This window comes from Lepidochelys kempii, chromosome 3 (genome assembly GCF_965140285.1).
Source record: "Lepidochelys kempii isolate rLepKem1 chromosome 3, rLepKem1.hap1, whole genome shotgun sequence".
Taxonomy (NCBI): Eukaryota; Metazoa; Chordata; order Testudines; family Cheloniidae; genus Lepidochelys; species Lepidochelys kempii.
In genome coordinates this window covers 187,299,231-187,320,906 of record NC_136382.1, presented here as the reverse complement: position 1 = coordinate 187,320,906, position 21,676 = coordinate 187,299,231, and the positions used below count along the sequence as shown (strand labels likewise).

General features: G+C 45.6%; 1 protein-coding gene across 2 annotated transcripts in view; it reads left to right on the top strand.

Moving 5' to 3' along the window:
- PPP4R3B (protein phosphatase 4 regulatory subunit 3B) overlaps positions 1-21,676 on the top strand; it is a 74,917-nt gene that overhangs the window by 48,276 nt on the left and 4,965 nt on the right. For both annotated transcript variants that reach the window (XM_073339327.2, XM_073339325.2), the window contains exons 13-14: positions 3,093-3,232; positions 4,183-4,367. In XM_073339327.2, coding sequence (XP_073195428.1) covers positions 3,093-3,232; positions 4,183-4,367 — 325 coding nt within the window. The remainder of the gene's footprint in view (positions 1-3,092; positions 3,233-4,182; positions 4,368-21,676) is intronic.

The following is a 21,676-nucleotide window of genomic DNA, read 5'->3' as shown; positions in this document are numbered from 1 at the left end:
ATTATAATACTAAAGTATAAAAGTCCTTTGTTTAGTCTTGTGTTTGTATCTTGCTTGACTGTCCTTTTCCTATAACTTTAGGGAGCATGTCTGGCCAAGAAGTTGTGGGGTGGGAACTGGTTAACACTCTCCTCTTGAAATCAGCATGTAATAGCTGTAAAAACGTACGGGGTGTGTGTTGCTTAGAGCAGTGTTAATTTTAGGCCTGCTACTTCTACTCACTGCCTTTATAGGGGAAAGGTATGGGAAAACGGCACCAATGGCATCAGGACCACCAAGCCATTTGAGCTGCTTCGGGCGGAAAGAGGGGACTGGCAGGAATACCTGGGATGACATTTGTTTGGTGAGGGTGCCTTGAGATCCATAGGGTTGGGGTCAAGTGAATCTTTGGGTTCTGCATGAGGAGAAGACGACTGTCTTCTACCTGTAGCTGTTAATCTTTCCCACAAGACTATCCTTTATTTGTAGGTTTTGCATATTACTTTGGATTTAAGATGGTATCTACATCAGTAAAATAATGTCTTATAAGGCTAAAACTATAATTTCTTCTTCATCTAAACTGGAAAAAGTGCTTTTGTTCTAAATCAGTGTTGTAATGAAAAGGGAGTTCTAGTGTCCTTGCAACTCAGGAGGTTTGGTTTTATTTTTCCTAAACCAACCATGTGGTTGAACAACTTTGAATACATGTAGTGATGGTGATCCTGCTATTGTCATGAAATAAAAATAGCACAAGTAGCAGTGCTTTCATCAGTCAGTTGTCTGGTGTAAGAGTTGCTATCACAACAGCTTTTGTTGAGTAAACATCAGCTGTTACCAGCATGCATGGGGACTTTTTGAGTTTAACTTTTTTTTTCATTAAATGGACATTTTAGATATCTAATATGGGAGGTCTCTGACCAGAGAAGTCATAAATGAAAGGCCTTCCACTTACCCATGGGCAGTTAGTTACTTGTTACCTGTTGTGTAACAGGGAAAGAGGAAACCACTTCTTTATTCTGACTACCATTTTACTCCCCTCTAATCCCTATTCCTTACCTACATGTAAATTGTACTTCCTGACTGAGGCCAAAATAGACCAGTTGCAAAGGATGTAAACCTGTGTCTTTTAGAAAGACATCCTTCTGACTAATCGACTGCATAGTTAATGGGTGAAATTCAGAGGAGTTATGTAGCATAAATTGCGTGTCAGCAAGTGGGTGTGACTATAAGTCTAAAGGAGTCTAAATGAGCATAAATTGCATGCTGAAAAACAAAGTAGACACAGCCTACTTCAGCTTGTTCCCAAAGCCTGGGTAAAGAGAAGGTCCTTGCAGTGTGCCCCAAAGCTCAACTAAGTCAAGTTATTTCAGACCAAGAAGGTGTTCACAGAGACCCACTTTCATGTTTGCAGAGAGAAAGAGGACAGTAAATATAGCATGCTTTAACACCTTGAGTTGCTGGCAGTCCCTATCCAGAAAATGGGCATGTTTAGGGTTCTGCAGGACTTTAGGGAGCATGTCTGGCCAAGAAGTTGGGGGGTAGGAATTGGTTAACATTCTCCTCTTGAAATCAGCATGTAATACAGGGGTGGGCAAACTATGGCCCGCAGGCCAGATCCAGCCCGATAGGGCTTTGGATCCAAGCCACAGGATTGCCAGCCCTGCACCACTCCCGGAAGCAGCCGGCACCGCAGCTCCTGCGGGGGGGAAGGGGGTGGTAGAGGGCTCCGCGCGCTGCCCTCGCCTGCAGGCACCTCCCCGCCCCACCCCCCTAGCTCCCATTGTTTTGGAAGAGGGAACCGCAGCCAATGGGAGCTTCGGGGGAGGTACCCGCAGGCGAGGGCAGCATGCGGAGCCTTCTGTGTCCCCCTTCCCCAGGGGCTGCAGGGACGTGGTGCCGACCGCTTCCAGGAGCGGTGTGGAGCCAGGGCAGGCAGGGAGCCTGCCTTAGCCCTTCTGCGTGCCTCTGCGCGCCCCTCCCCCTGCCCCGAGCCGCTCCAGGTAAGCGGCACCGGCCTGGAGCCTCCACCCCAAACCCCTCCTGCACTTCAACCCCCTGTCCTGAGACCCCTCCTGCACCCCAACCCATTGCCCTGAGGCCCATCCAGCACCCTGCACCCCCTCCCACACCCTGCACTCCCTCCTGCACCCCAGCCCTGTGCCCCAGCCCTACATTCATGGCCCTGCATGCAATTTCTCCACCCAGATGTGGCCCTCAGGCCAAAAAGTTTGCCCACCCCTGATGTAATAGCTGTAAAAACGTACAGGTATGTGTGTTGCTTTGAGCAATGTTAATTTTAGGCCTGATACTACTCACTGCCCTTGTAGGGAAAGGTATGGGAAAATGGCACCAATGGCATCATGACCACCAAGCCATTTGGGCAGCTTGGGGCGGAAGAAGGGGACTGGCAGGAATACCTGGGATGACATTTGTTTGGTGTGGGTGCCCTGAGATCTATAGCATTGAGGTCAGGTAAATCTTTGGGTTCTGCGTGAAGAGAAAAGTGTCTTCTACCTGTAGCTGTTACCTTTACCACAAGAAGAGAAAATGCATTGGGTTTTCAGTTCATTCAAGCGTGGGCATTTTTTGACTCTTCCCCCTTAGCCCATTTTAGTACAGAAAGAAATGATCAGGCCCATAAAGGGCGATTCATTAGAGACTGACTGAGAAGTAGCTGTTCCACATTAACTACATAACATATAAAGTGGATGGTAAAACTCTGATCCTTATATGAATGTTCTGTGTTTGTTTGCTCTTGCCTCGTATTTTTTCACATGAAGGCGTAATCCTGTGTATAAAACACTATATTCATCTCCACAGAAACTCATGTTGATATCACAGATAAAAGGGACAGCAAGTGAGAAAAAGGAGCAGATAAATTCAAGCATCCATTTACATTAGAAGCAATTCTGCTGATCTCAGATTTATTTATTTAAACTTTTCCAGGAAGGAAAAACGAAATAACTGTCTCATCTGTCATTTGCAATATTTTTTTTAATTTAGGAAAAACTAGTCGAGTAACTTTTAAAGCTAATAGCCTTTACTGAAAACCTCTGATCTTCTGTATCTTACTATTATATTTGAGATTTAAATATTGTTTTGTGCTTATGCAGGAAGATATCAAGTCTCTTACTGCACATATAGTTGAAAACTTTTATAAGGCACTTGAATCTATTGAATATGTTCAGACATTCAAGGGGCTGAAGACTAAATATGAACAAGAAAAAGACAGACAAAATCAGAAATTGAACAGGTACTGTATTATTCGCACATCTTGAAACTCAAACTTTTGTAATAAAACAAAATATTCTAATAGCATCTCTGGATAGTCTTTCTAGAGGATTCCCCAGAGTAGTTTGTTGTGTGTGCAGTTACTTTATTTTTCATGTTCTCTTGTTTCCACGTTAAATTTACACAATAATCTGACTTGTGGATCTGACCAACTTGAATAGTAAATTGGTGGCTGAGGGTGGAAGGAATGTTTTCTGTTAGCTCATTTTAATAAATTTTCTATCAGAGAAATTCGATTAAGGCCATGTCTACACTACCACTTATGTTTGCAAAACTTGCATCACTTGGGGGTGTGGAGAAAACACCCCTGAGTGACATAAATTTCGCCAGCATAAGTGGTAGTGTGCACAGCGCCATGTTGATGACAGAGCTCTCTCCTGATAGCGTAGAGCAGCTACATGAGAGGTCTTACAGTGGTGCAGCTGAATCAGTACTGCCTAAGCCTCTGTTGAATAGTTCATAAAACACAGATGCATCTTGCTGTGTGCTCTAAAACCCTCCTGACCTATTTGACGTTAAACGTAAACTCTAATTTGGGGAGGGGGTTACTAGAACTTGGGTAGAGTCAAGAGCAGAATCCTCTATGAAATCTTTACTACTGACATGGTCATGCAGTTTGCTTTTTAGGCACTTTGATTCTTTATAAGTGTCCAGATAGAATGTACAATCTAAATAACTAGCCTGATCTAGACTCCCTTCATCAACCCACTAAATTCATTTCAAGGCATCAAGAAATTATTTCCAGGATGAGCTTGTACAGTCTTTGATTATTGTACTTCATAGTGGGTTATACTTTTTCAGGTTGCTTCTGTGCTGATATTTCGCCACACTGTATCAACCATTCATGGTTCCTTGTTTGATTGTTTGTAAACCAGCGACAAGGCTTGAATCATTTGTGGTCGTTCTTTACAGCGTCCCATCCATATTGCGTAGCAACAGATTTCGCCGAGATGCAAGAGCCTTAGAGGAGGATGAAGAAATGTGGTTCAATGAAGATGAAGAGGAAGAAGGTGAAGCTGTTGTACCTCCCATAGAGAAATCAAAACAAGAGGATGACTTTCCAGATAGTTATGAAAAGTTTATGGAAACTAAAAAAGGTAATTTATTTATCATTTCTGTTCTGCAGTACAAAACTATTTTATATCCTACATTGTGTGACTTGAGAAAACATCTTGATTCTTCGAGTAGGTGTCCCTATGGGTGCTCCACTTTAGGTGTGCATGCTCCAGTGCAATTTTGTTCAGAGATTTTTTGTAACTGGGCCTGCACCCTGTTTATGTCTTCATGGTCCAATCCAAGGGCATATGGGGTTGGCAGACGCAACTCCAGTTCCTTCTCAACCACCTGTGGTTAGAGACTGAGCGTTTCTGTGTACATTAGCCTCAAAGTTTTAGCCAGCTTACTTGTTTTATTCTTACCTCTTTGATCTTGTTTTATTAATTTTCCACATATGCTTTTGCACGGCTCGCCCTGTTTTTGTGTTTTGCAACCAGCCACTGAGTGCCCTGCTTCCCCAGTGCTAACTAGGTTTTTGTTGCAAGAGGACTTCCAAATGTTTGAAGAACCTGAATCCCCTCTACTGAGAGGTACCAAGAGGGATCTCCTGCCAGTACTGACATGCACCTTTCTGCTGCCAAACCCACACATGCAGGCATGGCTGCTAGTCCCAATGAAACACCAGTACAGACGCCATTAACCCCCCACCCCTACTTAAAACTGGGGATACCACCTCCTCAGACGCTTGAGATCACTGCCCAAGATTCCACTACCTTTCCATTTGAACATCCCTCCTCTGAGATGTATCCCTAGGAAGAGACTCCAGGAACCAATGACTGATCCGACACCTTCTCTGGCAGGAACACTCTTGGGGTCCCTCCCCCTTCCCTTATGTCCCATAAGAATGGACTTTCTAGAATCCTGGGGTCCCATAGGGCGACCAGTTCTGTAGAGGTTACCCTTACTCAAGAGCACCTTCCAAGAAGGGCAACCACTAGTACCCCAGGACCTTCTAGAGGGAGAGCTGAAGAAGAGGCAGTGCCATTGAACAAGTTGTCATCCTCATCAGATGAGCAATTATGCCTCCTCCCCCATCCTGTGTCATTTGATGTCTTGCGGATGGTAGATGATTTCAGGGTGCTCAAAGTGAACTGCTGGCTAGGTGAGTGGTGTAAGGTGCAAGTTGTTGATTTTGTGGAAAATAAGTCCACTTTCTGTAGGAGGAGGAGGCTATATAGTTTGGATGGTCTCCAGCTCAGTAAACTATTTCCCCAGGGAATAGACTAACTAGAGTAGTCAGGAGGGGTTAAACTAACACTAAAAGGGGGAGGGTAAAAAGGGGGAAGATGTGAGTACTCAGTACACAGTAGAGCTGTTTGGAACAAAATTAATCAAGGAACCAAAAACATGAAGAGAAGAAATTCTTGAATTGCCTATAGGCTAGTGCTATGAGCCTCTTTAACAAACAAGAGTAATGGGAATTGCTAAGTTATGAGCATAAATTCAATCTAGTTGGTATTACTGAAACCTGGTGTGATGATTCGCACTATTGGAATGTTAGAATCAATGGTTAGATGCTAATTTGGAAGGCTTAAGTGCATAAAAGGGAAGGGGAGTGGTACTTTTAAGTCAAAAATGGCATTACCTGTTTGAGTCACTAATAACTTGGAAGAAAATGATCTTGAATGCTTACAGATCAATGTCTTTAAAGCACAAGATTAGTTGGAGACTGCTATAGACCTCCAAATCACACTAGGGAACAGAATGACCACCTCATTACACATCTATCTATTATGTCTTGCGGAGGGAGAGAAGCTGCATGATCATGTGAAACTTCAATTTTAGTGACACAAGCTGGGAGTCTCATGCTGTCAGTACTAAAACGTTCTTGGAATTTCTAAACATTATGCATGAAAAATTCCTAACTCAAAAGTTTTTGCAGCCAACACGGAGGAATTCTTCTAGGTCTTGTCCTACCAGATAGATAAATACTGGTCACAGAACTAAAAATTAATGAGAACTTAGGTAGAAGTTCTTCTTCGAGTGATGTCGCAATGGGTGCTCCATTGTGCTGCTGATGGGAGAACTTTAGTAGCAGTGTCCGTTGGGCGCGTGCCTGGGCTGTCTCTCTTCGTGCTGCGCCACGAGGCTAGCCCGCATGCATGAGCTAACTGTCCTCAGTTCCTTCTCAACTGCCCCTGGCTAGAGATGAAGCCATTAGCAGTCAGTTAAGGCTGTTGTTTTTCTGTTTGCAATTTGAAGTTATTCTTCCAGTGCTTGCTCTTGTCCATTCCATGCTGGGTGGATGTGTACATGCACCACGTGCAGTTGCCGGAGACTTTTCCCTCTGTGGTATCCATTGGGCTGGTTCTATTGCCTTCTGGAGTTGTGCACGTCTGCACTGGTATAAATGGTGCTGCAGGCCCCACATCCTCTGTTTCTTCTTACTGCTCATGATTGTTGCTGGAATGACCCTTCTTACTAAACAAGGCTCCTTTCCCAGTGGTTTGGACTTGCTCTGTTCGTATTTTGTATAGTTATTGTAGTCCATGTATATAGTTCTTAGTTATAATTAGTATATATAGTAGTGTTAGTATATATATAGCTGTCCCTCTTCTCAAGGGACTTTTCGTCCCAGGGGCTGGGCATGCCCCAGTCCCCAGGCTTCAAGCTGTGTGCCTTGTGCAGCAAACGGATGCAAGTTAGTGACTCACACTAGCTGTCTAAAATGTCTAGTGGAGTCTCATGTTAAAATGCCAGCTCTGCAGAGACTTCAAACCCTGCACGAGACAGGATAGACAGATTTGACTGAAGGCCATTCTTGTGGAGGTGACCCTCGGACCGGCCTCAGAGCTAAGCCGTTCTGAATCAGCGCCAAGTACCCTGACATCCATGCGGAGTGCTCCCTAGCATGGGGCTCTTCCCAGCACCACTCTCCATCCCTGGTGCAGAGGAAGAGGCAGAAGAAACAATGCACTGAGAGATGGCATTCTCCAGTGCAGAGAAGAGACAAGCAGGGTATGATTGGTATAGTGAGACCCATGTCGGGCCACTTGCCCTCTCCAGAGCTTCTGATGTGCCAGTAACTCTGCATAGGGAGCTGAGTTCAGTATGGGATCCACCACCGACTCCTAGGAGCAGCCATGGGGTCAGGCATCTGCTGGCCCCTTCCCATCCGGAGGTTTTCCAGGTGGCAGAGGACCTGCTGTACCTCCCAATACCACCAACCCCTCAAGGCCTCTTGTAAGCCACGACGACTGGGGACAGGAAGGGGCAGGATGCAGGAAGCTCCACCACAGCACCATCCTGGGACAAGCCCTCCTGGTCCCAATGCAGTGATCACCAGCCCGCTGCCGGTCCCCAGTTTCCCATTGCTACCTGGAGGAGCAAGCGGGTACTGGGTCTAAAAACCAGACTTTGGTACTAGCCCTTCTGCCAGTGCCTGGCCAGTACTGAAATCCTTAGCAGTTTCTCCCGGTACTCTCATACTTTGTGGTGTCAGAAAGGCAAACTACTGTCTCTTCCCGCCTGGCTCTGGACCCAGACTCCAGTACTGACCCTGGTGCCCATATCCAAGAAATGGCCCCAGTGGATATGGTGGAGGGGAGGGCTGTCGCAGGCCCTAGTAACCCTCTCCCAGAGGATGACTTCAGGGCCCACCAGGAGCTCCTGAAAAGGGTAGCTGTTAACTTGGGCCCGGAAGTTGAGTAGCTTAAGGAGTCAGCACACAGCCTAATAGACATCCTGGCTGCAGCTACTCCTTCCAGAGTGGTCTTGTCTGTTAACAAAGCGTTGATGGGCCCCTTCACATCACTGTGGCAGACTGCTTCCTCTCTGTCCCCTACCTCAAAAAGGGCAGAAAAGAAATACTGTGTCCTAGCCGGTGATTTTGAATACCTTTACTTGCAGCCCCCACCCCACTGGGGTCCCTGGTGGTGTTGGCGGCGAATGAGCGGGACAGACTGGGAAGTTGCTACCCTCATAAATAAGGAGCCCAAGAGACTGGACCTGTTTGGATGTAAGCTTTATTATACAGTCTCCAGTTATGTATCTCCAACTAGCAGGCCCTGCTCAGGATGTAAGATTTTAATCTGTGGGAATCATTGTCCAAATTTAAGGACTCCCTGCCACAGGAGTCAGTGCAGGAGTCCATGGCCATCCTAGAGGAGGGCAAGACTGTGGCCAGGACCTCCCTCCAGGCGGCTCTGGATGCAGCCGACTCAGCAACCAAGACTGTGGTGTCAGCAGTCACCATGAGGCGCTGTTCATGGCTCCAGTCATCTGGCCTCCCTTACGAAGTGCAGCAGTCCATCCAGGACCTCCTCTTTCAGGCCACCTCCCTGTTCTCAAAACAGACAGACTCGAAGCTTCAAGGACTTGATGGCCACCCTTTGCTCCTTAAGCCTTTTACAGGCCTCCAGCTTCCAGGAAGCACTTTGGGCCCCAGCAGCCTCCCAAGTTTGCGGTGCCTCCCAGGCAAGAGCCCTACGAAAGAAAAGGGAAGGGCTATAAGTGATTCCAACCCCTCCTGCCCACCTCAGCCTCCCAGTCAGGCTCTTAGATATTGCAGTGGAGCTAGGTAGGCCTTTTGAAGATATGCCCAAGGTGATATATCAGTCTCAACTCCAGATCTGTCTCCCCTTTTTGTTTTTGGAATCTCTGTCGCCCTTCAGCCCAACATGATCATATGTAATATCAGACTGTTGGGAACTGAGTACGGTAACAGTCAGTTACAGCATCCAGACCTCTGAACCACCTCAGGAGATGGAGGAAGCCAGAATGGAGGAGGACCTAAGGCCAAATCCTCCTCCTCCTCAAAGTCATAGAATCATAGAATCTCAGGGTTGGAATGGACCTCAGGAGATCCTCTAGTCCAACCCCCTGCTCAAAGCAGGACCAATCCCCAACTAAATCATCCCAGCCAGGGCTTTGTGTCTCCTCCACCAAGTTGTTGTGCCGCCTCCACCATTTCTGGCAGATGACTTCCGTCTTTTCCAGGAGCTGGCAAGGAAGGTGGTGGACACCCTTCAGAAACAGTTGGAAGACGTTAGAGACACCCAGCATCAACTCCTCAATATCTTCCACTCTTCCTCTTCATCAAAGGTTGCCCTTCCAATTCATGAGGCCGTTTTTGACCTGGCCAAAACAGTTCGGCAAACCCTGGCTTCGGTGGCTTCAGCTTTCCAGCGTGCAGATAACAAATATTATGTCCCAGAAAAGGAACATAAGTTCCTTTTTTCCGACTCACCACCGGATTCCATCATGGTGGACGCTGTCAGTTTCCGTGGCTGGCAACACTAGTGTAGGGCTACATCATATGACAGAGACTGGAAATAGCTGGATCTCTTTGGCAGGAGGACATATTCCCCGGCCCCCTTGTAGTTCTGTATTGTCAACTGCCAGGTGCTCACAGCCAAATATCACAATACAAATTACAACAAACTTAATGACTTTTTATTGAAAAACTGCCAGAGCTGCATTGGGAGCTCTTTAAAGAGGGACAGTTAGTATCAAAAACTTTGTTACACTTGTCCCTCAACACCGCTAATACAGCAGCACCTCCACAGCGGTGGTGATGCGACTGACATCATGGCTCTGTTTGTCGGGATTCATGAAAGAGGTGCAGTCCACAGTGGAAGTTCTTCCTTAGGGCACAAAAATCATAGGTGAAAAGATGAACGCTTCCCTTCATACCCTGAAGGATTCCAGGACTACCCTAAGGTCACTGGGAATCTATACTCCGGGGCAAAAGAGGTGTTTTAGTTCACAGTCTCAACCCAGAGCATATGTGGCTCAATATCAACCTCAGCACCATTACGAACCACAGAGACAAAAAGGGAAATTCACAAAGCGCAAACAGTCTGGTCCACAAAACTTGTCCCAACCCCCTGAATCTAAACATCACTTTTGACGGGGAGGTTGCGGCACCGTGAAACCACTCCACAACTGATGCAACCGACCCTGGTTGTATACCTATTTGGCCACCGATTGACAGTGTTCCACAGTTCCTGGAAACACATAACATCAGTTCAATGGCTTTTACAGATCGTCCAGTCCGGTTACTCCATCCATTTCACCTTCCTTCCCCATCCCTCTTCAGGAATGCTGTTCACGAGAATTTACTACAACAGGGGATAGATCGCCTCCTCCAGTTAGGAGCCATAGAATCAGTACCTCAGTATCTGCGAGGCAAGGGATTCTACTCTCGTTACTTCATAATATCCAAAAGAAAGGGAGGTTGGAGACCTTTACTGGACCTCAGAGCTGTCGTCAAGTTGGTTAAGGCTCAGAAGTTCAAGAGGGTCACCTTATCAACGATCATTCCAACATTGGAACAGGGAGACTGGTTTTTGGCCCTCATCCTCCAGGATGCCTATTTTCACATCTTCATCCTACTGGTTCACAGACGATTTCTCTGGTTCACTCTTGAACATGGCCATTATCAGTACAGAGTCTTCCTCTTCAGTCTGTCATCAGCCCTGAGAACTTTTTCCAAAGTTCTCTCAGTGGTAGCCACTCAAATTACCACTTGCAAGTGATAATGATTTGCCCATACCTGGACGACTGTGTCCTCGGAGCCTGGTATTTTCAGGAGGCCCGCAAAGCCATCGACACTGATACACTTGTTCACAGAACTGAGTTTACAGATCAACATCCAGAAGCCATCCCTCACTCCAGTGCAATGCCTAGAATCCATAGGGGCTAACTTAGACACCCTACAGGCCAAAGCCCTCCTACCTCAACACAAGTTCCTATCCGTGGTTTCACTCATAGGCACCATTCAGTACAGTCCACGGATACCAGCCAGACTCTGCCTCTAACTCCTAAGACATACAGCAGCAGGCATGGGAGAGTTACCACATGCCAGACTAGTATGTGATGCCTCCAACTATGGTTTAGTTCGGTTTACAGACCAAACAGGGACAGGCTGGACAAACCTCTGTCACTACCCACCAGAATTAAAAACTCCTTAAACTGTTGGAAGGACCTGATCAATGTGTGCAAAGGGATTCTCCTTTTCACACGTCACTATTGTTGCTCCTTACCACCAACACATAACTCATAGGGTGGGGTGCACATTTAAATTGCTTCACGACTCAAGGCAAATGGTCACCTATGGAGATGTCTCTACACATCAATCTCTAACTGAGATTGGTCACAAATGCCTGTGCCCATTTCCTCCTGCTAATTTCAGGATCAAATACAAAGATCCTAACAGAAACATATCCTGCATGTACTACATCAACCATCAGCAAGGGGAAGCATGTCACCCTCTGTATGTGCGGAGGCAATGAGACTATGGAACAGATGCATTTCTCAGGTCGCTTTGTCTGCAACTAACCTTTTGGATATGCAAAACTTTATAGCAGACAATCTCAGTCGCAGATTCCTGCACAATCATGAGTGGGAGATGCACCTACCAGTATTCCACAACTTGTTCACACGATGGGGAACCCAGTCCACTTACCAGAACAAGAAGTGTTCACGCTACTGCTCCAGGGTGGGGATGGGACAGCACTCTCTGGACAATGCTCCTCTTCTTGCTTGGGGCAGGGACCTTTATGCCTTTTTTTCTGTTTTCCTCTTCTGCTGAGGGTTCTGTTAAAAATAGAAAGGGACAGAGCTCCTGTCATCCTGATTGCTCCTACTTGGCTGAGACAGACCTGGTATCCTTACCTGACACAGTTTGCAATGTGCCAACGATCTCTCTCCCCAACTTTCTGCACCTCCTCTCACAGGCCCGAGGGTGTACCCTACATCCCAACTTGGGGATTCTCCACCTAACAGCATGGCTCCTGCTTAGTTCCAGCATCTAGAAAGTTCACGCTCAAAGGGAAATACAAGAGGTTATATTACACAGTAGAAAGTCCTCCACACTACATACTTACCTGCAGAAATGGTCCAGGTCTCAGATTTGATGCATGTCCCAACAAATCTCTCCAATATCAGCAACTCTTTCACATAATCTAGAATATGCTCTGACCCTTAAAATCAGGATTATCCCTAAAATCTCTTAGGGTCTGTCTAGTAGCTATTACAGCTGGGATATTCGATGCTGTCGCACCCAACCACTAAAAAGTTTCTTAAGGGTATAATAAACTTCTTCCCTCAACCTTGACACTGTACCCCATGTGGGACTTAAACCTGATACTGAAAGGACTTACCAGACCCCTCTTTGAACCCATGGCCACCTGTTCACTAACGTACTTCTAAATGAAAATGGCATTCTTGATAACTATTACGTTAGCCAGAAGATAGGAGAGAGAGAGCAGCTCTGATGGCACTGCCCACCCACCGCCGCCTCCCCTTGGTATTCTTTGTAGACAAGGTTACGTTCAGACTGCATCCAAAATTCATCCCTAAGGTAACCTCCCTGTTTCACATGAATCAGTCGACTCCCCTTCCAATATTCTACTCCCAAGCCTTCTACTCCCAATCTTCTACTCCCAAGCCTCACCTACTCCCTGGTCATTTGTCCAATCTTCCACTTCTTGTGAGCTTCTTTTTTGTGTTTAAGATCAGCAAGGATTTCACTGTTAAGCCAAGCTGGTCGCCTGCCATATTTACTATTCTTTCTACACATCGGGATGGTTTGTCCCTGTAACCTCAATAAGGATTCTTTAAAAAAAGAAGTGGAAACTTGGTTAGATGACGTGGGAGGAGTATAGAAATATTGCTTGAGCATGCAAGGGTGTAATCAGGAAGGCCAAAACACAACTGGAATTGCAGCTAGCAAGGGATGTGAAGGGTAACAAGAAGGGTTTCTACAGGTATGTTACCAACAAGAAGAAAGTCAAAGAAAGTGTGGGCCCCTTACTGAATGAGGGAGGCAACCTAGTGACCGATGTTGTGGAAAAAGCTGAAGTACTCAGTGCTTTTTCTTTTGCCTCAATCTTCACAGACAATGTAGCTCCCACACTGCTGTCCTGGGCAACACATTATGGGGAGGAGGTGAGCAGCCTTCAGTGATGAAAGAACAGGTTATGAACTATTTAGAAAAGCTGGACATGCACAAGTCCAGATCTAATGCGGAAGAGATGGCCAGCCCTCTGTGGAGATAGAGGCGGTTAGGGACTATTTAGAAAAGCTGGACGTGCACAAGTCCCTGGGGCCGGACGAGTTGCATCCGAGAGTGCTGAAGGAATTGGCGGCTGTGATTGCAGAGCCACTGGCCATTATCTTTGAAAACTCGTGGCGAACCGGGGAAGTCCCGGATGACTGGAAAAAGGCTAATGTAGTGCCAATCTTTAAAAAAGGGAAGAAGGAAGATCCTGGGAACTACAGGCCAGTCAGCCTCACCTCAGTCCCTGGAAAAATCATGGAGCAGGTCCTCAAAGAATCAATCCTGAAGCACTTGCATGAGAGGAAAGTGATCAGGAACAGCCAGCATGGATTCACCAAGGGAAGGTCATGCCTGACTAATCTAATCGCCTTTTATGATGAGATTACTGGTTCTGTGGATGAAGGGAAAGCAGTGGATGTATTGTTTCTTGACTTTAGCAAAGCTTTTGACACAGTCTCCCATAGTATTCTTGTCAGCAAGTTAAGGAAGTATGGGCTGGATGAATGCACTATAAGGTGGGTAGAAAGCTGGCTAAATTGTCGGGCTCAACGGGTAGTGATCAATGGCTCCATGTCTAGTTGGCAGCCGGTATCAAGTGGAGTGCCCCAAGGGTCGGTCCTGGGGCCGGTTTTATTCAATATCTTCATAAATGATCTGGAAGATGGTGTGGATTGCACTCTCAGCAAATTTGCGGATGATACTAAACTGGGAGGAGTGGTAGATATGCTGGAGGGGAGGGATAGGATACAGAAGGACCTAGACCAATTGGAAGATTGGGCCAAAAGGAATCTGATGAGGTTCAATAAGGATAAGTGCAGGGTCCTGCACTTAGGACGGAAGAACCCAATGCACAGCTACAGACTAGGGACCGAATGGCTAGGCAGCAGTTCTGCAGAAAAGGACCTAGGGGTGACAGTGGACGAGAAGCTGGATATGAGTCAGCAGTGTGCCCTTGTTGCCAAGAAGGCCAATGGCATTTTGGGATGTATAAGTAGGGGCATAGCGAGCAGATCGAGGGACGTGATCGTTCCCCTCTATTCGACATTGGTGAGGCCTCATCTGGAGTACTGTGTACAGTTTTGGGCCCCACACTTCAAGAAGGATGTGGATAAATTGGAGAGAGTCCAGCGAAGGCCAACAAAAATGATTAGGGGACTGGAACACATGAGTTATGAGGAGAGGCTGAGGGAGCTGGGATTGTTTAGCCTGCAGAAGAGAAGAATGAGGGGGGATTTGATAGCTGCTTTCAACTACCTGAAAGGGGGTTCCAAAGAGGATGGCTCTAGACTGTTCTCAATGGTAGCAGATGACAGAACGAGGAGTAATGGTCTCAAGTTGCAGTGGGAGAGGTTTAGATTGGATATTAGGAAAAACTTTTTCACTAAGAGGGTGGTGAAACACTGGAATGCGTTACCTAGGGAGGTGGTAGAATCTCCTTCCTTAGAGGTTTTTAAGGTCAGGCTTGACAAAGCCCTGGCTGGGATGATTTAACTGGGAATTGGTCCTGCTTTGAGCAGGGGGTTGGACTAGATGACCTTCTGGGGTCCCTTCCAACCCTGATATTCTATGATTCTATGATTCTATGATTCTAATGCATCCGAGGGTGCTGAGGGAATTGGCTGATGTGATTGCAGAGCCATTGGCTGTGATCTTTGAAAACTCGTGGTGATTGCGGGAGGTCCAGGATGATGGGAAAAAGGCAAATATAGTGCCCATCTTTATAAAAGGGAAGAAGGAGAACCCTCATTTCAGTCCCTGGAAAAATTATGGAGCAGGTCCTCAAGGAAACCATTTTGAAGTATTTGAAGGAGAGGAAGGTGATCAGGAACAGTCAACATGGATTCACCAAGGGCAAGTCATGCCTGACCAACTGGATTGTCTTCTATGATGAGATAACTGGCTCTGGATATGGGGAAAGTGCTGGACGTGATATATCTTGACTTTAGCAAAGCTTTTAATATGGTCTACCACAGTATACTTGCCAGCAAGTTAAAAAAGTATGGATTGGATGAATGGTCTATAAGGTGGATAGAAAGCTGGCTAGATTGTCAGGCTCAACAGGTAGTGATCAACGGCTTGATGTCTAGTTGGCAGTTGGTATCAAGCAGAGTGCCCCAGGGGTCAGTCCTGGGGCGGTTTTGTTCAACATCTTTTTTAATGATCTGGATGATGGAATAGATTGCACCCTCAGCAAGTTCGCAGATGATACGAAGCTGGGGGGGAGAGGTAGATACAATGGAGGGTAGGGATAGGGTCCAGAGTGACCTAGACAAATTGGAGAATTGGACCAAAAGAAATCTGATGAGGTTCAATAAGGACAAGTGCAGAGTCCTGCACTTGGGACAGAAGAATCCCATGCACCGGTACAGGCTGGGGACTGACTGGCTAAGCAGCAGTTCTGCAGAAAAGGACATGGGGATTATAGTGGATGAGAAGCTGGATATGAGTCGGCAGTGTGCCCTTGTTGCCAAGAAGGCTAACGACATTTTGGGCTGCATTAATAGGAGCATTGCCAGCAGGTTGGGGGAAGTGATTCCCATCTATTCGGCACTGCTGGAGTATTGCGTCCAGTTTTGTGCCCCCAGTACAGAAAGGATGTGGACAAATTGGAGAGAGTCCAGTGGAGGGCAACGAAAATGACAGGGGGCTGGGGCACATGACGACTTACGAGGAGAGGCTGAGAGAACTGGGCTTGTTTAATCTGCAGAAGAGAAGAGTGAGGGGGGATTTGATAGCAGCCTTCAACTACCTGAAGGGGGATTCTAAAGAGAATGGAGCTAGGCTATTCTCAGTGGTGGCAGATGGCAGAACAAGAAGCAATGGTCTCAAGTTGCAGTGCGGGAGGTCTAGGTTGGATATTGGGAAACACTGTTTCACTAGGAGGGTGGTGAAGCACTGGAATGGGTTACCTAGGGAGGTGTTGGAATCTCCATCCTTAGAGGTTTTTAAGGCCTGGGTTGACAAAGCCCTGGCTGGGATGATTTAGTTGGTGTTGGTCTTTGAGCAGAGGGTTGGACTGGATGACCTCCTGAGGTCTCTTCCAACCTTAATCTTCTATGATACTCCACTTAGGAAGGAACAATTAGTTGCACGCATACAAAATGGAAAATGACTGCCTAGGAAGGAATACTCCAGAAAGGGATCTAGGGTTATAATGGATCACAAGCTAAATGAGTCAACAGTGTAGCACTGTTGCAAAAAAAGGAAACATTCAGGGATGTATTAGCAGGAGTATTGTAAGCAAGACACAAGAAGTAATTCTTTTGGTTCTACTCTGCGCTGAGAAGGCCTCAACTGGAGTATTGTGTCCAGTTCTGGGCCCCACATTTCAGGAAGGATGTGAACAGATTGGAGAAGGTCCAGCTTAAAGGTCTAGGAAACATGACCTATGAGGAAAGGTTGAAAAAAATGTTTTAGTCTGGAAATGAGAAGACTGAGGGGGGGACATAACAATTTTCAAATACGTAAAAGGTTGTTACAAGGAGGACAGTGAAAAATTGTTCGCATTAACCTCTGAGGATAGGACAAGAAGTAAGGGGATTAAATTGCAGCAAGTAGGGTTTAAATTGGATGTTAGGAGAAAATTCCTGTCAGGGTAGTTAAGCACTGGAATAAATTGCTTAGGGCGGTTGTGGATTCTGTCCTTGGTGGTTTTTAAGCGCAGGTTAGATAAACACGTGTCAGAGATGGTCTAGATAATACTTAGTCTTGCCAGGAGTGCAGTAGACTGGACTTAGAAGACTTCTCAGGGTCTTTCCAGTCCTACAATTTTATGATTAAATACTGTGTACCCTCCAACAGCTCGGAATACCTCTTCTCCCATGCCACCCCACATTTCATGGTGGTCAGCGCTATAAATGAAGGAGGCAGACGACATTGCTCCAGATCAACTACTCACAACAAGGAGCTCAAGCACCTGGACCTTCTGAGTTGCACAAGCTATTCTTTAGCTGATTTACAGTTCACAGTAGCTAACTACCATGTCCTCATGGCAAGTATGATCAGACAAAGTACAAGTTATGTCATTTTATTCATTTTCCAGAAGACCAGAAAGATAGTTCCAGGCACTAATTGCTGAAGGTTAGAGAATTGCCAAAGCCTCTTTGCAAGCCTCGCTGGTTGCAGCCGACGTAGGCTCTCATTCTGTGGCAACTCCCATAGTTATGTGCCACTCTTCATAGCTGTGGTTCTCTGGATTCACTCCATTGTATTCTGGACTTTCCTGGGATCTTCCATTTGAAGGCCCCAAGCTCTTCAGCAATGCCATTGATGATTCCCTTCACTAATCGAAGGACTCTAGAGTAACAGTCTGAACCCTGGACATCTGTGCCCGTGCAACTAAGAGAAGATTAATCGGGTCACAGCCGAACTGTCTCACCCGGTCGAAAAGGAAACCTTCCAAAGAATCATACAACCGTCCAAGAAGAGGCCTGAATTCCACAAGAAGGGCCCATCATCTACTGTCATCTTTCAATCAGCAACTTCTGACTGCCTGTTTTGACTGTTCATTTTAATGTCATGAGTTCTTCCTTCATCTGGGTCATATGTTGCACCACCTTCCTGCTCCACTCTTCCCTGCACATCCCCCAGCGATAGCTTGAAAAGGGAAAGACTTTCCTGGGAGCACATCACATTAGACAGATGCTGGAAGTCATTACATTACATTACATCAGGCTACACCATTCTCTTCAGATCCATTTCCCATCTTTCATCAGGAAAGGGTTCTACTCCAGGTACTTCTTGGTACCCAAGAGGAAAGGAGGATGGAGACCAATCCTGGACCTCAGGACTCTGAACGCATTCATTCTATCACAGAGGTTCAGAATGGTAACCCTAGCAACAATAATACTATGTTATATCAGGGGACTGGTTTGTGGCCCTTGACATTCAGGATGTGTATTTTCGTATAGCAATGCGTCCAGCTCATAGATGTGTACTTCAGTTTGTCATTGGCAGCGACCACTATCAGTATTGAGTGCTTCCTTTTGGCCTTTCAGCTGTGCCAGGAATCTTTTTAGAAAGGTCCTCTCGGTCATTTCAACTCATCTGCAGCAAAAGGGAATAGTCATCTTCTCGTCTGGATGAATGGCTTCTTAAGGGTCATTCCTTGAGGTACAATCAGCAACCAACAAGAACCTAGTCCTCTTCCATTCTTTGGGGCTGTTACCCCAAAAATGGATTTTGGGACACCCCTGTAATAACCTCCCTTAATACCCTGTTAGTCTGTTCTTCTCAAAGTATGAGTTCCTGGGGTTGTTAAGAAAACACCAAGGACACAGATATAACCTTCCGAATAAGGTGATTAACATAGGAAGTATTTTTTCCAAAACAAAGTGTTTTTATTAAAGTAACTAATCCTACTGCAATATAATCTAAAAATAGAAATCAGATACAAATCCCTAATTGCAAATTAGAGCATTCAAATCCCAATATCATACAATTTAAATGATTCTGTGCAAAGCACTAAGCTACAAATGGCCCGTTTGTAACACATTGCTGACAGCAATTCTTAAATTACACGTTAAATTTTACGTACGTTGAAATTAATAACAATATTTCATGCATTCTTAACACAAACATATATTTCAAGCATACACATATTAAATACTATGCTTGACTACACTACACTAAAAATTGTATTTAAAAGCTGGCAGGCTCTATAAATCCTTTGGTATCCTTTAATTGCTGTTAATGGCTTTATAAATCTTTTGGTATTCTTTAATCATGGTTGCTGCTCAGCTCTGGTTAATCAGTGTTTCTCTGGTCAGTCAGCTTCATTTTGTTCTGGTCTTTTCTGTCTCTACACTAGGCCTTGTGTACACTACAGGGAAAAGACTATCTGAGCTACGCTATGTCAGTAGCATAATTCAAGTCGACGTAGCTTAGATCTACTTATTGCGGGGTCCACACTACGTGATGTCAACGGGAGACACTCTCCTGATGACTCCCCTTACAGTTCTCAATCCGGTGGAGTATAGGAGTCGACGGGAGAGTGATCTGCGGTCGATTTAGCGGGTGGTCACTGGAGCGACTAAATCAACCGTCGATGCATCAATTGCCGCATGTTGATCCCGCAGTAAGGGTAGACAAACCCATGGTTTCTTATCCTCCTTTAGCAGCTCTCGTTGCTGGCTTCCAATTTCTTCATACGTCTTCCCCTGACTGCTTTCCTTGCCAACTTCTGATTGACTGACTGCCAGCACAGTCTTTTTATACTGTTCTAATACGCATTACCTCATCTTCCTCTATCAGAAGAGGCAGCCCCAAACTGACCAAAGTCAGTTCAGGCTGAGGCAGCTTGACCTTTCTGTCACCCTTTTGTTCTGCACATGCTCACTGTAGCTGTTTACTTCACAGTTATGATTCTGCCGACTCACTCACTTCGTGGGCCTTTAGCCGGAATGCCATCCTAGCACTCCTGAACGTTTTGCCAATTAACTGAACTTTTCATCCTGTGTTAGCACTGCACCTGCTCAAAATCTGTAGTTTTCATTTTAGAGTGGAGTAGCTCGGAATATAGATCAAGCAGACAAAATGAAGGCTGGAGAATTTCTCTAGAAATAGGGCTCCTGAACTTTCCTGAGTCCCTCTCTTCACTTGCCTCTGACAGCAGACCTACTGTCCAAAGAATCAGGGACAATAACTCATCCCAATCTCTCCATGCTACATCTCAAGCCCTGGGTCCTCGATGGTTCTCAGGTGTAGAAATGGATTGTTCTTTTTAAATACAGAATGTGCTGTTGAATAGTAGGAAACCCTCTGCAAGAAAGGCTTACCTGCAAAAGTGGACACAATTTTAGTCCTGCAGCAAGCATTATCTCCCTCTGAATCACATTTCACTCTTATATTAGAGTACCTGCTGAGTTTAAAAACCTTGGGTTTGTCACTGAGCTCCATCAAAGTCCACCTGGCTGGTATTTTATCTTTTCACTTACTGGTTGAGGGGTTTTCAGTATTCTCACGCCCTGCTGCTTCAAGGTCTATTAAGGGTTTAACCAAACTTTTTCTCCATACCAGAGATCCTGCTCCATATTGGGACCTTAAGCTTAGTTCTCAACTGGAGAAAATACCTTTCCAGCCCATACCGAACTGATCTCTCCTCCATTTGTCCTTCAAAACCTCCTTTGTCAGTCATCATTTTGATTAGAAAGGTAAGGGGAGTTGTGAGCCCTGTGCAAGATCCAGCCTGCCCAGTATTTTTACTGGGACATGGTGACTCTACATGCCCATTCCTGCTTCCTGTCCAAGGTGTCGTCGGACTTCCACATCAACCAGGATGTTCAGTTGCAAATCTTCCACTCCAGACCTCACGTTTCAAAGGAAGACCTAGTCTTCACACTATAGGCTTAAGAAGAACCCTCACATTCTACCTCAAAAGATCTAGGCCCTTCAGAGCCTCTCCTAGTCTTTTTGTCTTTTCACGTATAGGACGATGGGAGCCCCCGTTTCTACCCAAAGACGATCAAAATGGGTCTCAGGGTGAATTTTGGCATGTTCATGAAGCATTTTGAGTGCACACACACCCAACTAGAGTGACTGCCCAGGAAACTTCTGTTACTCTGCCTAAAAACATACCCATTGCTGCAGACATTTGTAAAGCTGCCACCTGGTTGTGCTTGCATACTTTTTCCCAGCACTATGCTATTGGGTATGCTTCCAGGGCAGATGCAGCCTTTGATGGATCTGTTCTTGAATCAGTACTAGATCTAGTTTGGGCATTCTTCAGAAGTCCCTTAAAGTGGAGCACTGATAGGGACAGCAACTTGAAGGAGGAGAGGTTGGTTACTTGTACAGTAACTGGAGTTCTTCAAGATGTTTTGTTCCTGTGGGTGTTCCACTACCTGCCTTCCATTCCCTCTACTTTGGAGCGCTTGCCTCTGGCCAGATTTCATGATGGAGAAGGTCCACCCTCCCCTATATGCCCTCAGATCAGAGCACAAGGCTATATAGGGCACTGGTGCAGAACCCATGAACCAAAAATCTCCAATTGAAAGTGCACAGGTGTGTATGTACCTAAAGTGGAGCACTCCTAGGGACAAAATACCTTTAAGAACTCTGGTTACTGTACAAGTAAGTAACCTCTCCTATGTGGAGTGTTTTCGTGTTAATACTTATCACAACCATTTTGCACTCTACTGACTTAGAATAAAAAAATATTTTTGCTAGGAATTTAAATAAAAAGTTAATATGCTTTTGAGAACAAGATTAGAACTAGAAACTTCAATTGCCAGTTTGGTTAATTTTCTCCAAAAGCTAATGTTGATTTGAAGTTTCATGTTTGTAGGGTGAATTAGACTCATTTCTGTATTCTTACCAAACACTCCTGATTGGCCAGATTTACCTTTG